General features: G+C 38.3%; 1 protein-coding gene across 3 annotated transcripts in view; it reads right to left on the bottom strand.

Moving 5' to 3' along the window:
- Positions 1 to 18,385, bottom strand: part of VAV3 (vav guanine nucleotide exchange factor 3) — a 2,320,370-nt gene that overhangs the window by 1,291,986 nt on the left and 1,009,999 nt on the right. For all 3 annotated transcript variants that reach the window (XM_044086042.1, XM_044086044.1, XM_044086043.1), the window contains exon 3: positions 12,023 to 12,081. In XM_044086042.1, the coding sequence (XP_043941977.1) occupies positions 12,023 to 12,081 (59 nt within the window). The remainder of the gene's footprint in view (positions 1 to 12,022; positions 12,082 to 18,385) is intronic.

The following is an 18,385-nucleotide window of genomic DNA, read 5'->3' as shown; positions in this document are numbered from 1 at the left end:
AGATTACACTAGTCTTGCACGGCCAGTTTCCAGCTTCCAGGATCGCAAATTCACCTCATTTGCATGGATTTCTCCTGCAAATGGGGTAATTTGCATACAGGGGCTGAGTCCGTGCAGGACTAGTGCAGGAGTGCTCATGCACACCGCTACACGTTATTCCTGGATCGCACGGCAGACATATTGCCTGCTGGAGCTCCTGCACTAGTCCTGCACGCCGTGCAGGGCTTGCAGAATCCGGGGGTAGATCTTGCACTAGGGATGTAATTAACAAAGTTATCTTTTTCCAAATTTTGGAGCATAATCACAGTTTTCCATAGGTTACAAATTATTACTAGAGTGTGAACTCCCATACCCAGTGGAGTTTAAAACAAATTACTTGCAGGTCCTAAGACCAAATCAGTTTAGGAAGGTTGTACCCAGACAACAACACTTCCTGAGTATATATATTTGTTAAAAATAATAGTTCTGTTAAATCTTTCTGTAAAACTGGTAAACTGCAATGCATGCTACTCCAGTGTCTCCCATCTTTCCTTCTGTTATTTTTACTGCATTTACTGTTGCTTTTAACAGAGGATTCAGAATCAGGATCCATGGTATAAGAAATCAAAGGCACAGAAATGCTTTCTGTAGTCATGTTCCTTCAACTTTTGTAAAGTACTGGAAGACTATATTTTTCCATATCACTAGGTGGCAGTGCAGACCTACTTTACATAGCTCTTATTTAAGGGAAACATCAGCAGATGAAGTCAACTGCAGTGAATGGTGCACACACACACACACACACAGAAAAGGATGACTGTTGTGACATCCCGTAAGTAGAAATCACCTTATAAAAAAACAGGAATTTACAAATCAGAATCCCAACATAGTCCCATACATTTTAAATTAATTAATTTTAATATTTGCCTTCTTTTTTCCAAGAGGCTTTCTCACTTTTTCAAGATCCAGCAAAATCCTCAAGACTAGGCAATACATAATATGGTCTTCATTCAAGCAATTTGGAAATGCTGCTTAATAGAGATAATACATTATTTTATTCTGATGTGCACAAGGCTGATAATCTTACCACGCACTTTTCTTACGGGTAATTTCCTGACACCATTTTCTGTTAATGTGCATTTGGACCTGAATAACTAATACTGACAGCATATAATATGCATCAGAAGGATGTGAAGGGGCAGGAGACATCCGATACTGACAGCATATAATACACATCAGAAGGATGTGAAGGGGCAGGAGCCATCCAATACTGACAGCATATAATATGCATCAGAAGGATGTGAAGGGGCAGGAGCCATCCAATACTGACAGCATACAATATGTATCAGAAAGATGTGAAGGGACAGGAACCATCCATGTACTTGAGCGAATGTAGTGAAAGGCTTCTATGAAGTTTTTTTTTTTTTTTTTTTTTTTTTTTGTAGAAGCACAAAAGTTAACAGAAATTTACCTTTGAAATAAAATACTGCAGTGGAATATATCTGACCAAAATATAGCTTAAATTAATAAACTGTTGAGAAAATAAGACATTATCCATTTCAAGTAGTTTGTGCAGAATTTGAAGTTTGTGGGCAGAGTATATGTAGCTAACACATAATTAAATACAACTAGTTAATTACATTATTAACATCAATAGCTGTCATACACCCAGGGTGCAGTATAAAAATAAATACACATTTCAGACATAAACAATAACAAATGTATATTATTGTGTGTGATTTTACCTTTGCATGTATTTTAGATATCTAGGCAGATAAATAGAAAGTTAGGTATACATTAATAAAATCTTTGGTTGGACTAAAGTCTTTTATTGGACTTTCTTAGCATGCATCATGGTTTCTTTTAACAAATATGTGTGGCTTAAAACCTTATTCATTCTCAATCTAGGACACATGCAAAAGTAATGCCATTCAAACTGCATACATTCTAATGGATAAGAACACTAACCTTTAAAATTATAAGTTGGCTGTCCACTACAATTAACTTTTCTAGCAGCAGTTATTACCAACATGATGACTTCTTATAAAAATATGAAATTATTGAAATTTACCTTTGCACCGTCTCTCAAGAACCTCACTGGTTCACAGAATAATTATGCAATTAATATATAAGGATTATCTTCAGACTCTCTACCCAAACCCATTTCAGATTTGTTAAGGGCAGGTCCTGCTATTTAACTTGGTTAACAACTTTGAAAAAGCAACTGAAGCAATATGGATGAGTGCAAAACAGTGCACACCACATATCTAGATCTTACAAAGGCATTCAACACCATCCCTCACTCGAGTATTGTAGATAAACTTTCCCGGCTTAATGTCAATCCCTATGTAACTCAGTGGATAGCAAATTGGCTTACAAATAGAACCAGGAAGTTAAGGTAGGCAACCATACCTCCTTCAAAGACCTGTCACTAGTGTACTCCACAGTTCATTTCTTGGGCCACTCATCTTTAGCATTTACTTCTCAGAGGGCAAATTATGGTTGACCAAGTCTGCAGACGACTGCAAACTTGGTGCTATCACAAACTCCCCAGAGGACACCAAGAGTCTCAGAGAAGGCCTTTTCCAAATAAATACCTGGATTACAAGCCACAGATTAAAACTAAATGCCAAGAAATGAATAATTGTATCCTTTGTCAAGTATGACTCCCCTTGTAACTGTCACACTGACAACGCACCTCTGTAAATTGATTCCATTGCTACGAATCTGAGAACTTATGTCAGAAATGAACTGCCTTTCCTCACGTCATATCCACTGCTGTAAGGAAGTCCTTACACCTAAAGGTACTGCTCTCAGATCCAGTCATGTGACTGCTGCATAGAACTCGGCACTCATTGGTTCAATCAATGAGTAAAATGCCCCTTTCTGTATGTGCCCATCAAACACTTGTCACAACTGAATGACTACAACAGTTTCCCACTAAAAAGATCAAGAACCTAAATGATAAAAGTTGCTCCTCTTCTAAGTATCATACAGGTTACTGAGAGATGACCTCTGCCTTGCATATAATGCTTCAACAAACTCTATTCTGTCAGACCTGTTACACTTCTACAAGGCCAATGGCATCATAAACACCCATTCAATGGATCTTAATCTCATTTGCAAAACAAATAGAATAAGTTTTCCACACTAGAGTAGACTGATTGCTGATACTGAGTGAGAGAAAAGAAGAGCAAGGTTTCATGTGCGTTTGAGCACATTCCTGCTGATGTCCTAATACGGAATGACTCTGACAGTACCCGTACCTTGTGTGCATGCTGTTACATGCATCCAGACAAGGAGGCAAACCCATAGGGGAGGCAATAAGGTGCAGACTCAGCCACGCCCACACTCCCATCTAGGTCTGGCGATATGACTACTTCAAGGGGAGCAGCTGGCAGTAGCAGTGGCCTAGGATCTCAGCCACAGTAGGGGGAAAGGTACTGGGACTCCCTTGGGAGGTGGTACTTCAAGGGGAGAAATAAGTGATAGTAGTCAACAAAACCATGTGACTCTACTGACAGATGGTGTGGTGCCAGATTTTCTCTGGAAGGACAGCTGTGGAGGGTCAGAAAGGAGGAGTTAACCATGCTCATCTCTCAGACCCTACTTTACAGGATGTGAAAGAGGAAGCCCAAGGTGGTGCCAGGTACGGATAGGAGAGGGAGTCCATATACTATGACAAAAGTGATTGATATCAAACGTATGATAGCGTTACCAGATAGGGGACCAAAGCTCAAATTCTAGCACTTTAAAATGATAACATTGCCCTGGTACTTGGCATATGCAGTGAGTTGGAGGAGGAATCAGAGGAGGAGCTGGGGGTAGACCTCCTCTGTTAGGCTTGACCTGACATCTCGGTAGATGGGTTGGCCCTCTCCCTACATCTAACACCTAATGAGGTGCAGGAAATCTGAGCAGTACTGGAAGAACTTGGGGATATGTTTACTGGTAGATCAGGGTGTACTCAACTGGTGGAGCACCATGTAGGCATAGGACACCAGTGACCAATCAAACAATCTCTCTATAGAGAGCTTGAAAGAGTTATGCAAACTCTGAAATTGTAACTGAAGGAGATGTTGGAACTGTGAGTAATCTAGGAATCCAACAGTCTCTGAGCCTCAGCAGTGGTGCTGGTGCCATAGAGGGATGGCAGGACCTGGGTCTGTGTACATTACAGGAACGTGAACACTCATACTGAGTCAGATGCTTACCCAGTCCTCACGATAGATGATGCCTTACAGCAGCTCATTGGGACTAAATATGAAACTATTATTGACTTGACCAAAGGTTGCTGGAAGATATTCCTTTTACACCTTCTGCCAAGGAGAGGTCAGCTTTCCTAACCCCAATTTGGTTGTAGTTTAAAAAAATGCCTTTTGATGTGAAGAGTGCCAGGCACCCTTCCAGAGGCTGGTAGAGCACTTCCTAGCAGGAGCAGGACATTATGTCCTTGCTTATCTTGATGATTTTGCCATCTACAGCCAGTCCTAGGCAGAGCATGTGCAACATTCCTAATAAGTACTGGGCAGACTATGCAGGGCAAGGCTGACTCTCAGGGCTAACAAGTGTCAGGTACCTATGGCAGAAGTATCTTACCTGGGTGATAAAATGTGTGCTGGAAAGACTAGGCTAAAACCTATTCAGGAATGGTTCACTCCTACTAACAAGAAACAGGTATGGGCATTCTTAGGGACAACAGGGTATTATAGAAATTTGTTTCCCAGTGCAGTACAATAACAATTCCCCTTACATACCATACCAAGAAAAACAGACCAGATATGATACTATCTGGACTGCTGCCTGTGAGCAAGTGTTTCCAAAGCACAAGGAGGCTGATAGAGGACCCCCTGTATTAGCCAGTCAAGATTGTAGTCACAAATTAATTGCACAGGTAATGTTTTAACTATGTGGTAGAGCTGTGCTTTGCCAAGTTTCATGAGGGGTGGGGAGGATTCCCCATTCTGTACTTAAGCCACTGACTTCAACCCAGGAAGGAATCTTAGGCAAACAAAGAGAAAGAATGTATGGGTATAATGTGGGCCCTGCATAAACTACAACTTTATCTGTATGCTACAGACCACAATGCTTTAAAGCAGCTATATAGCTCAAGTGAACAAAATGGGAAGCTTCTTAGGTGGAGCTGAGCTTTGCAGTCCTGTAGCATGACTATCCAACAACTCTGTAGTATGGCCAATAGTAATTAAGATGGGTTATCTAGAAAAGGGTATAGGATAAATGGCTCATAGCACTGCCACCACTCTACTCTCTTTCACTGACTCCATTTATAGGAATCATAATAACAACATCCTCTCTTCTGCTCTCTTCATCGACCTTTCAAAGGCTTTTGATATGGTTAATCATCCACTGCTTATAAATACTCTTGAACTTCTTGCTGTAGATACCCCAGCTATACAATGGTTCAAGTCTTACCTTAACAATAGGCAACAGGCAGTTCTCTGGGAAAACAAATTTTCATCCCACCTGCCAGTCACCCTTGGAGTCCCCCAGGGCTCCATTTTAGGACCTCTTCCTTTTTCACTATTCATCAACGACCTTCATGTAGCAGTCCCTGAAGCTACCTGTATTCAATATGCTGATGATTCCACACTTATATGTTCTGCCAACTCCACTTCTGATCTACACTCTCTAACTCAAAAAGTATTCAACTCAGTAGAAGACTGGTTCTGGAAACGCTGTCTCCTTTTAAACGCCAAAAAAACCAAGCTTCTACTCTTCACACCTACCAATAGGTCCTCTCCCATAAACTTCTCTATTAAATCTAACAATGGTACCCTCATCTCTCCCGATCCTACTACCAAACTATTAGGAGTTACAATTGACAACAACCTCAACTTTGATAACCATATAAATAACACCATTCAAACAGTGAACAGAAAAATGGGCTCCTTATATCGAATCAAACCCTTCTTAACTCCCATAGCTAGAACCACTATTGCCCATTCTCACTTAGTCTCAACTCTTCTCTATGCTTCTCCTATTTATACTAATCTAAAGAAAAATAATCTTCTCAAACTGTCTAACTCCTATAACAATATTGCCAGATTTGCCACTGGAAATGCATTTCGAACACACCACTGTCTGAATCTAAAGCAGCTAGACTGGCTTGAACTCCCTAACGTGCTAACTTATTCCCAACTCACCATTGTTCATAAAATATTTTACCAACCAAATAATACTCCAATACTTGCTAACCTCATTACCCCTTATAATAATCTAAATTCCCTACGCTCTTCTAGCAAACTACGTGCTAGCATAAGTAAGTCCAATAACTTGTCAGGCGACAGCCTATTCTCCAATACTGCTGGGAAACACTGGAACCTTCTACCTACCGACCTAACACTACTACCTTCACTGTCACTCTTTAAGGAAAACCTCAAACGTCACCTAAAATCACTCTGGTTATGCCGCTGCACTAACCCAGATTAATCTACTACCTATCCTATTTTTATCTTCTTACTGCCTATGGATAAATAATCATACTCTACATACCCCTCTGTATGCTAAATTCTGGTCATTGTAAAACTTATATAACCACAAGCATTTATGTTAACTACAATGAACTGTAGTGTATCTTCACGTATCATACGATTACATGACTGATATGACTTTATACTCACCTTTTTAGTATTGTACTTTTTAATAACCTTCTTTATTTTAAATACTTATTATTTTATTTGTTATACAATTTGATATTTCATTTTGTGCTATGCTGGAGCTTTTCTCCCCGGGCCTCTACTGAAAATGGAAATATATCCAGTTGGACTAGCCCGGTCAACAAATGTAAAATAAAATAAATAAATAAAATAAATAAAGTACCAAATAACTGCACCCTTGTCTCAACCTTTGTTTCTTGAACGATGCATCCAGAAGACTTGCTTGATGTTCTTAAGGGGAGAAATGTAAAGTTATTATGATAATGCCAGACTCTCTATTATGTTTATTGGCAGTCTGTGTTCTCATGGTAAAAAGGAGACACTTCCTCTCTCAGGATGTCAAAGGTCAGGAAAATGGGCTGATCATTTAAACATGATGACACCTTCTTCTAATAAAACAAAGAATAGCTAGGAATGAGTGAATGTAATTGCTTATAGGATATTTTATTTAAAGTCATTAAGGGAACTAAATTCAAGGAAAACAGATGTGTGTTGACAAACCTTGATAACTGCTATGCTGAGAAAAAACAGTTTATGACGTGTCTTCCTAGCAACTCACTGATTTCATGGACAGTGGTACTGAGGAACTGGCATGCTATTTAACTGTACACTATAGCAGTTAAAATGTGATGATGACGTTATTTTTTTGGCCGTCGACCCAGATGTGAGTACTAGCTATTTATTTTAGGAACAGTATTCTTATAGTAGGCTTGCCAGGGAATGTAGACATCTGGAGTTTTTTGCAAACTTTCTATAAATGGTGATTATCTTTTCTTTTAATTATCCTTGTGTGACAACCTATGTGTATTTGACTCTGAATTTGCACCATTAATATTTAAGTAAAGTTATTTTATTAACTTTAAGTTTTTTATGACTGGCATTTACTTATTTTAAGCATACTTATAGCCTTGTATTTGAGAAGAGGGTAATTGAGGTAGCACACTGTTTTGCACATTCGTATGACACTTGTCATCAGACTGCCAGTAAAAGAGGTATTAGTTGGTGATATAAAAACAACAGGTAATTGGAAGTCTTTGACCTTCTCAGTTATGGCAGAATCACCAAGCAAGGAGGAAAACTTTAGGGAACTGGAGAACCCTGCCAGCCTACGTTTGGAAGTGTGTGTGTGTGTGTGTGTGTGTGTGTGTGTGTGTGTGTGTGTGTGTGTGTGTGTGTGTGTGTGTGTGTGTGTATGTCTGTGTGTGTGTGTTTTTGTGTAAATAATACTTTGTGCGAAAGGCAGTTATTGTGGATAAAAGGGCACTGGAAGGCAGTTGGTCTCAGAAAAAGCAGTGAGGCAATGGCGTAGGACTGCTGGACACTCAGCTTTGTAAATGAATGTTGTGCAGTTCAATTTGGGAGTGGAAGTTGGAAGCCCATACCCATGACAGCAGTGCCTATCCCCTTTATGGTCTTGCAACCAGGTACTTTGTGCATTACTCATTAAAGCAGACTTGTATGCACTTTCTCACTATCACTTCTCCCTTTGTGCACCTCATCCTTTGCATTGGATGCCAGTGATGCTATCTGTCCTCCACAGGCATAGCTTCACAACATCTTAGATAAGTGCCTCATGATCCTCAAATCTGCGCCAAATCATTCTAACAGGCTCATTGGCTTACTAATGAGATACATTCCACTCACAGTTTATGATTTCTTCAGGAAAAGAACTTTTACATTAGTCTGAAGTAGATGAAATCCATTCTCAAAGCTGCATTTCAATTAAACTTAACACTGTATTCAATGTAAACCTTCTCAGACAAAACAGTGGTGGGAACATCAGCGAACAAGTGGTATAAAACCAAACCAGCTGTGCAGAGAAGCAATCTCACATCAGGGACCAGTCTTAATTGCTTCCTACATCTTAGATAGACCACTTTGATACTCACCTCAGTACTAAAGTCCATAGGTCCTTTTCTCTACTTCATCCGCTAAAACCATGTACAATAGGTGACATTTCCTTTCCTTTGCCTTGAAAGTTGATGCAAACCTTTTCTTTTCCTATTAATTCAGAAAGTACTTCTGAAGACAAGGACAGATGTGATCAAGCTGACTTTGTTGGCTTCGTGTTCACCAAGATAACCTCATTCTGGACTGCCTCTGTAACCAAGTTTTTCTCAGCCACTTTGCTCCAACAAAAGGTTTGCTCATGAATCAGGAGCAGAAGGTTGTGCAGAACACTTAAACATCTTTCACTTTCACCTGACTCTGTGTTGCAGTAGAATGGGGCCCTGATTGTGAGCCAGTTGACTGGGGTTTATTAGAGGACCCAGCAATGGAGCAGCTAGACAGGGAGAGACATGAGTGAAGAGGCTTGCCCTGCTCATGTCTTTTTGGGAATGGAGAGGGTTGTATACATGTGAGTGCACAGAGGAAAGATGAAATGTCTTAACTGGCTGAGAGGGGCCTATAATCTGCAGGCAGGGTGAATTAAAAAATGAGCAATACAAACTTTCATTTTCTCTCTGTATCAAATATATTTCTTCAGAAATCTTGCAGATAAAAGACTGGCTAATAAAAAAACTGGAAGAAATGTTTATGTTGTGCTCAGAAACAAGGCTTGGATTATATGAACATCCATATTCCCAAGATGCATGACTAGAACTAATCATTTACTCAAGTACAGTTTATTATGTTCCTTTTTCAAAGTGCATGCATTTGCTGTCACAGCCTGCACACCATCCTGTTCTTAGACCCTAGATGAACTACCTGCTAAAACTCAATAATTCCTTTACTTTTGACTTACAGAAAGAACAATATTCCACTCTTTATAGATTTAAAATTTGTGATAGAGAAAAATGGCAGTGTCTCCCTTTGAAACAGCAGACTGGATGGATCTGAAGTACTTTTCATGAAAAAATCTTTTCTTGGTGACACTTCTTTACATCATATTTCAAAAAAGAAAGATATTCCTTAAATACATACCATCTTTTATATGTAATGTATATTCTGCTGTCTCTCATAGTTCAACTACCAGTTTTCAAAAACTGTTTGATCACTTCCTGCTTCTTCACTCCCTCCAATAAATCAGGGTTAGCCCCAATACTATCATCTGATTCCTACATTTCTTAACAAATAGGTATTTCAAAGTCAAAATGTTTATCCCTATCATCTCCAGCACCCCTTATAAGAGAAGTGCCCCACTGCTGTTTTCAGTCTTCATTAAGAAACTACCCTCTGATCTCCCTACCCTTCCTATTACTCTTTATACAGATAACATGGCAATTCTTCAGTTCAATCCCTCCCACTCAGCTATTCAAACCCAGCTTCAATATGACCTCCACTCCCTTAATTCTTGCCTAAAAAACATGAGCTACACTTAAATCCCTCCAAAACAAAAAAAAAATGTGATATTTGGACCCTCACAGCAGCTGAAAAGGCTTCCTAAAATTTTGAAAATCACAGTTATTAATGGTTCCCCAATAGAAACAACCATATCCTTTAAATAGTTAGGTTTATGGATAGACCAGTCACTTAACTTCCAAAGTCACACTGAAAACACCAGGAAAATGAACTGAACTCTTTTATTCTGGTCCTGGAAAACATCTCCCTTTCTCTCCAGACCTGCAATAGGTAAAGAAGTCCTTCTTGCTCAACTTGAATACAGGCTCTCCATCATAGCCACAACCTCTAAAAATATCAGCCACTCTGCAGACCACTGAAAAATTCTGATGATTCATTTCCAGTTCTATCCCTTAGGGATATCACTGCATTGCCCTATCGAAAGCTCAATGGCTACAAGTCTCCTACAGAGGTGAGCTACTGCTAAGTTCTCTTGTTTTCAAACTACTTCAAATAACTGCCTTTTCACCTCTTACAGCCAAACTGCATAATAAAACCACCCTCTACAACCTCCACGACGTCTCTACTCCCGACATCCCAAACCAAACTGCACTGTATCAACCATTCCTTCTCCATTCTTGCATTCAGACTTTATCAACCCATCCCCCTTCACCCAAAAGAAGTCTCCTCTTTTCCCACAGTCAGAGCTCAACTCAAAAGGCACCTCCATCAAAAATCTGATGCAATTTCTTTTCCACTGGACATGTAACCTAACACCCTCCTCACCTGCATCACTTCTACTTTGACTCTCTATTCTCAACCACTGCTCCCCTCTCATATTTACTACTAAAATCATATCACATTTGTTTTTTCTACTCTTTTAATAATATTTACATTTTATATCAGGTGTCTATGGGATTATCTGTCATATGTGATTACTTTGGGAAGGTTTTTGTGAATTTCTTCATGCAGGTTGTGCCTGCAAATGGTCTATTGTGATCAGTATACCACTCCAGTAAGCAAACTAAATAAATAAAATAATTAAAATACATGAAACAATTGCTGCATTCTCTGGATATTCATAAGCGTCTCAGGTACCATACTAGGCAGGCTACTTCTTCAAGGAAATCTTTGTGTTATTTATGAAGGTAAATGTAGCCACCCATTTGTTAACAAATTATACTGAAAGAGTTTGTCCGCTTCGTGGCCTTTTGTTATGATAAATAAAGACACTTCAAGGTCCAGTTAACATATTCTTGATTAGATCCATATGCTACAGATGCAGAATAACTTAGAAATACTTCCCCTCAGGATATTTTGCAGGGGCAGTATGGATGGTGATCTATACTTTTATGAAATGGTGGCCTAATCTAGAGGCAGGACAGGTTCTGGCTCAGCTACTCTATAGGGCACCCTGTAATTACTGACTCCCCTGAAGTTTTACACTGCTCTTCATTCTTTCTAGATGTTATGATTTGCTAATACTGTGACCATTCTCAAAGTAAGATGGCATAGTAGAAAGGTGGGGAGAGAAGCAAATGGAGAGGTCATTACAACAGTAAGTTTTCTCCCTATTTCTTACATCTCATATATAAGTCACTTACCAGAATATGTACTTACACTGTTCCTTCCAATCTGAGTTTTTTACTGAGAAGAAATGATCAGAGTGTGCACCAATAACATTTATATGGTAACCATCATATGTGGATTGCATTAACAGTCACGTAAGACTTGCACATGCCTGCATAAGGGGTCCTGCGAGATACGATAAATTGCCTGATCAGATGTAGCTTCACTGTTGCGCAACCAGATGTTATGGCTTAGTGTCACTGTCAGTTCTCCCTCAAAAATGTAATGTCATTTTGAATTACACAACTAGACTTTCCAGTCTTTTTGGGTGACTTAGAATGTAAACATTGTGCTTAGGATTATTGGATAAAACATTTTGAATATGAAAATAAGCAATTTAATGAGATGTTAGCTAATTAAAATGTACCATAAAATACAGATATATTGCTTCCATTCATTGTTAAACATTTAAGCAAACCATGCATTACCTACATATAAAATAATTATATACTTGCCTTATACCAGTAGCTACTGCAAGTGATGTATAGGAGAGGCTTGATAAAGTGTCAATAACCTAAAAAATGAAAAAAAAGAAAAGAAAACAAATGCTTGGTACTTTGGCATTGTCAATTAATACAATTCAAGCACATTTGATTTAACAGCGCATCTAGAACAATACATGTGTGCAATATGGATAGGTACAACATGCTCTTTATGGTTATCCTTGTCCATAACCTTTTCTTTAACATTTCTGAAGTCACAAGTGGGGATTGTGGACAGAAAAGAGCCAGAAACAGTGAAGGAAATCCCAAGTCATGGAAAACAATGAGTACTAAATCATATACCAAAAACATGTGTGAAAAGACATAATTGTAGAACATTTATTTATAATTATAAATGAAAGAATTACTGACTTTAGTGACAAATAACAGATAGTTCTTGTTGTATAACTAGATGAGAAACAGTCCTTACCATGAAAGAAACTGATATTTTCAGATTGCAGGGAGAGTATCACTGCAGAAAGCTTTCCTGATCATACTGTTAGTGACCCAAAGAATTCAGAAGTTAATACTGAAAGATTTCAAAGACAAAGATATCGTAGTGTCGATTTTGTGGTTGGTAAAATTAATGGCACTGCTACTGTCATTTGTTAGCGATCCAAAATAATCTGCAGAGCCACTGTAGTCTTAGGTGTTAAATCGGCACATTATGGCAGCATGTAGCCTTCCCTTTTCTGACATGTGATCTACCATCAGAAAGTCCTGTGTCATGTGATCACACAAATTTATTCAACAGCAGTCACAGCAAGCTTTAGGCATAGGCCAACTAGGCAGCTCTAGCAGGGGTGCTTTTCCAGTAATCTGGATGGTGTAGGTATGCCAGGATGGGGGCACCAAGTGGTGTGGGGGGTGCTGTGGAGCCCTTTTGCCTAGGGCATCAGTTGACCAAAGGCCGGTGCTGACAGCAGTACATGTAATTACTGCAGGATCACAAAAGAGAGCAGAACTAAGCCATAACCCATGATATGAGGGCAACTCCTCCCAGCCTGAGATTTATACACCAACTCCAAGATCAATATACCATAAAGAAAAGGTAATGTTCTGAGAAGTGGCCATTTCGGACTTGATACACATAGGTTTGTTTTTTTTGGAAAATCAGTCTCCATATTCTGGGGACTCACTGAAGAGCTTCCTGACATTTTAAATAGTTGCCATACAAACACATGTTGAAATGGCAACTACTGCAATATACAAAATGTCACAATAAAATCTGCATTCCTAACCTGATCTAAGTCCCTCATTTTTTGCTTAAAGAAGCATTTAATTCTAGTGGGTTTTTGGCCTCTAGTAATATCTGCCAATAGAATTTTTTTGTCTCTTCCTCAAATGCAACGTCTATTTTCCTCACACAAAAAATGAACTTGTTAAATGAGTAATTAATTGCACGTCTGCACAATGCACTGTAACCATTCTTTGATTTGACAGTGTTATAATGGTCCTCTTGCTTCTGCTGTAATTTTCTAGCAGTTTCCCTACATAAAATGAATAACAGGTGGTGCAAAAAACAACCTAGACCACATGGTCTGTACTCGTAATTGTTTTGTTTTTGTAACCTGCTGTCTTACTAATAATGGCTGTTTTTCAAGAAAAATAGCAGACTCCACAGAAGCCTGAAGAAATGTGTTCTTTTTTCTTTTTATCACTGTATCATTATTAAATATGTCCCACCAATTTTCTAGCATACTGAAACCTCTTCATGAAAAACTGTGTGTGCATCCTTCAGCCTGAAAAACTATATTACTTATCAAGATTTTCCAGTGACTATAGTCCTGAAGCCCTGACATCTATACTAATGATAAGTCCATTCCAAAAGTCTGATAGGAGGGATTCAGAAAGGTTTGGAATGGTGTAAAATCCTTATCTGCATTGCAATAAGCATTTCCCTTTATGAGACTGGTCTACTGCTGAGGCTTCTGTTTAAAGGGGTCTTAGCATAGACAGTATGGGTCTCATGAGTGAAGCCTCACGCTAATAAGCAGATTGGAGAGTGGCTAATTTAAGAATGTCATATCTGTGTTTTATTTGTTAACTATCCCATTAGAGTAACTAAATCATTTGAATAATTATGCCCGTCACTCTGAAAATGGCACAGAAGATTTACTGGGAGGTGAAAGAGAATCTGTAGCCGTATTATATTCTCCATCATGATCTGTATTAATCCAGGCATTGTGCTAGAATCTTTAGGAATATGCCTTTTTAATAAACAGATGACATAAATTATAATTTCAAAACATGGCGTTAATGGATAATTTTACTTTTGTATCAAGTACATTAGTGCTTATAGTATAAAGTGGTTTAGAAAATATTCATTCATTTGTTGCATCCCATTTTTACTTCTAAGTAGGGCATACTAGTTAAGTGAATTTCTGTTCTGATAATGTAAATTAATCATGATATATTTCAAAAACTTAGTAAAAGTTTAGCTAGCATACTGGGCAAAGCCAGAAGGCAGGAGCAGAATTGTGCAACCATAACAGTAAAGCACGCTGAAATTAAATGATTAGTAATAAATGGAAATCAGACAAGGTAACAAGTGAAATGAACAATGTGGTTCTACTATGGATCACCGAACCTCAAAACCAGGAGCAATGGAAACTCTAAAGAATAATGCCCAAAACACAAAAGGCCAATTTTTTTTTCAGAAAAAACAGAGGCACAGCAAAATAATGGGTATAGTTCCCCATACTAAAGGGGTGGCGTAAGCCACAAAACTATGGGCTAGGCTTGTAAATGCCCTCGGGCAGATAGCCTAGTATGAACCTATGAACCTATGAAGAAGAGTACCCCTACCTGCACTGCTAATGTGGAGGAGAGTCCTACCATACCCCCAAACCTATATATACCAACTCCACAGTCACATCAAATTGAAGAAGGGAGAACTGCCCTAAAAGAAGGCAATCATTGCTGGCACACAATTAGAAATCTTACTGGCAATGATGCTGTATGGAAAACAGCAATCAGCATTACTGTCTTCGTAATCTCTTTTTTCAGGAAACTAATGCTCAAGGAATTTCACTTCAACCACTTGTAAAGGAGGCAAGGAATGTGTATGACTGTGCTAAAGAATATCCATGAGGACAGAAAGAAGAAACTACTTAACATTATGCTTAAAAATAAATAATAAAAAGTAGTCAATGACAAATCCAGCTCATGTGAATTGACAGAAAAAGCCATGACTATAATGCAGTTATCCTGAGTATCATGCATGGGGACAAGCCAGGTAGGGAAGACAGCAGTTGATGTCAGCTCAACCATCCTTGGGGTGGTGGTTCTACTTTGTTGTTTACCAAAACCAAATGGAGACTTGTAGGCAAGGAAAGGCATAAGGCAAGTGGATGTTGATTTAGTATTAACAAGCTGGTGATGATAGGCCTTATCAGCACATGTGCAGATGTGCTCACTTGGAAGGATGGGGTGTGTCAGTCAAATGGCACTGTCATAAAAGGGCCCATGTCAGCCACACAGGGCACAGGTTTCTTTGTAGCCGCCAATAGAAGGTGCAGGTTTAACGCACAAGCCACTTCCATGGTTGCATGTATAATAGTCACTCTGCTTGGCTGTCACCCCAGTGCTAGGCATATTCAGTGATGAGAGAACAATTGGGCTTAAGACAGAAGAGAAGGGGCCTAATGGTCAACAGACATGGATGGGCAAAGACCTAGAACAAAGAAATATTCAGTGAAATGGAATGAAGGTACATCACTACTTCTCAGTGACAGCAGATTATAACCTGTTTGAATATTTAGTCTGCATTTTAAAGATCAAGTGACAGGAATACTTAGAATCTGCATGTTGTGCTGTTTTTAAGTATTAACTTGTAGTTATTTTATATATCACTGTAAAAAACAGAACAAGTTTAGTATGTTTCTCATTCTGTGTTATGATAAATGGAAATGATTTTCTGGAAGCTAAATGTTTCACGTATGCATGAACCGGCAGACTGGTATGTCTAATTTATTTTGTGATACTGTGAAGTATGCTGCACTTTCTTTTTCTCTCAGTGTGGAAAAGTTTATGCCTGATATATTAAATATTCCAAAAGCAACAAAAATGTGTTATCAGAATATAGAAAGTTAACATTTTTCCCAGACTGCAATTTTACAAAAAGCAAGGACCTGATTCATATGTTAGAGGATATGCCCCCATTCCACCTTCCATTTACTATAATCACTTCCTGCATCATTATTTTGATAATATATACATGCTTTCTTTGCACACAAAAATCAAGTATTTGTCTTTCTAATCCTCCAGCAAATCTGTCATTTATAAAAATGCTATACTCAGATATGGCTGACCAAAGCATTTGTTCTTGACAAGAAAGACCGAGTCTCTTATTTTAGGTGCATATGATATTATTTCTCTTAATGTTAATAAATATGGAGATACAGTTAATCAACAGTTAATGTTGCTGCTAAGTTCTACGGTTCAGTTCCCAGACAGGCTTCCTTTTGGGCTCAGGCAGCTTAACCTCCTTGTCTTCAAGCAGGTGTTTCCTGGATGCCCCAGTTTTCCCCTATATCCTGGAGACATGAACATAAGTTAATTGCCAGTGTTCTAGCTTGCATACATGGGCACATGCAGTGAACACGTGAGTGTGTACGTATGTGTTTTAAGATGGACTGGTATCCCATTCAAAATTGTTTCTCTGCTTTACATTCACTTGGTGCTGGAATAGGCCTCAGCTCCCCAGTTAGCCTGAAAAGAACAAAGAATGCATAGGATAGTGAATGCACGAATGACTAAATTAATGAATGATTAATAAGGACAATAAATAGTAATATCAGATAATCAGACCTTTTGAATCATTTTGATAATATATTTAATAATTGAATTTGTTTATTTATTTTATTAGTTTCTTGTGTATTTATTAACCTGAGTGGTCAGCTGGTCAGATCATCCTTTTTGGCCAAACAAGACCAACAAATGCAACAAAATATACAAACAATGTAAAGTATCTACAATATTTACAGAGATTCATACATGTAGAACTACGTATAACGTTTGAAATTAATTGTACAGTAAACTGAGAGAGAAATAAGTTGTACAAAGATTATAGTAGGAGTGACTTACTGACAGAAAAAGGAAGTAAGATGGGATGAAGGGGTTATTGGAATGACAAACTGAAAGATGAGAGAAGAAGTTGTTCTGTGGTGGGCAGTTAAAACAACTGTATTTTATATAGTCAAATAAGTGAAACAGAAAAGTACTTCTACAGATATTCCAGTATGTACTGATAGAAATTTCCACTTGATGAGAGTTCCAAACAACTAGAGTCAGTTTGTAGACGGTGGTACTGAGAATGAAATGGGGTTGCTGTAAGACAATGGTGGACATACGCAGGAGGAGTGCAAGTTTAGGACAAAAAAATAAAGACAAGTAGTTTGTAAAGGGTGACAGAGAAAAGGGGGGTGCTCTTCGATAATAGCAAGTTATTCATTGAAATAAGAAAGCTGCAGTGAGGTTCTATTATCTGCAGCTTAAAAGACAACAAATTTTGCTTCTACCTTTGTGTCCGAGTAATGTGTGTCTAGAACGTCATAAGATAATTGCATGTAACCTACATTAAAGATTTATGATGACTACATTTTTAGTAACTATCTAGTTTTTACTTTCAACCGGAAGAATGTCAAGTATCAGATAAAATGATCAAACCAGTCGTTTGACTGAATTAGATAAAAATAAATTATCAACAGAATCTTGGATATGAAATTAATTATAATCGAAGCAGAAGAAACACGAAAACCAACGATACAAAAAAGGCAGGTATCCTTTAGCCCACAGAATAAATTCACAATTCCAAAAATGTACTGAACGCCACTTTTATTCCTCTTAAAACAATGCGTTTTCGCTACCGAAAATTCAGTAGCTTCCTCAGAGCAAACAAGCAAAAAAAGCGCCAAACATTTCAAACACTTAAATAGTATGACATATCAAATGACATCATTTCCGACACGTACTTTACATAACAAGTTTGCAATTAAAACCAATTTAAAAATCAAAAACATATATTCTAACCAACAAAATTACATAGTACATAGTACATAGTCCGTTATTTATTTGGCCATGTGTGACTGCTGTAACGCATTCTATGTTGGTAAGACCAATCGCAAATTTCGCGAGCGAATCTACCAACATGTGTATGCAATCAGGACCAATAGGAATGATAACGCTTTGGCCAAACATGTTTTTAATTTTCCTGGTCATAGCTTTCATTTTTTGGCAATTGACCACGTCCCGTGTAATATTAGGGGTGGCCCTACTTCATTAATTCTAGAAAACCGTGAATTTGGAATGGCAGATTAAACTGGACGCTTTTAC

This window comes from Protopterus annectens, chromosome 10.part0 (assembly GCF_019279795.1).
Source record: "Protopterus annectens isolate FY-2018-M chromosome 10.part0, PAN1.0, whole genome shotgun sequence".
NCBI classification, from domain to species: domain Eukaryota; kingdom Metazoa; phylum Chordata; order Ceratodontiformes; family Protopteridae; genus Protopterus; species Protopterus annectens.
The sequence above is the reverse complement of the archived record's forward strand: the minus strand, read 5'-3'. Positions and strand labels throughout refer to the sequence as shown.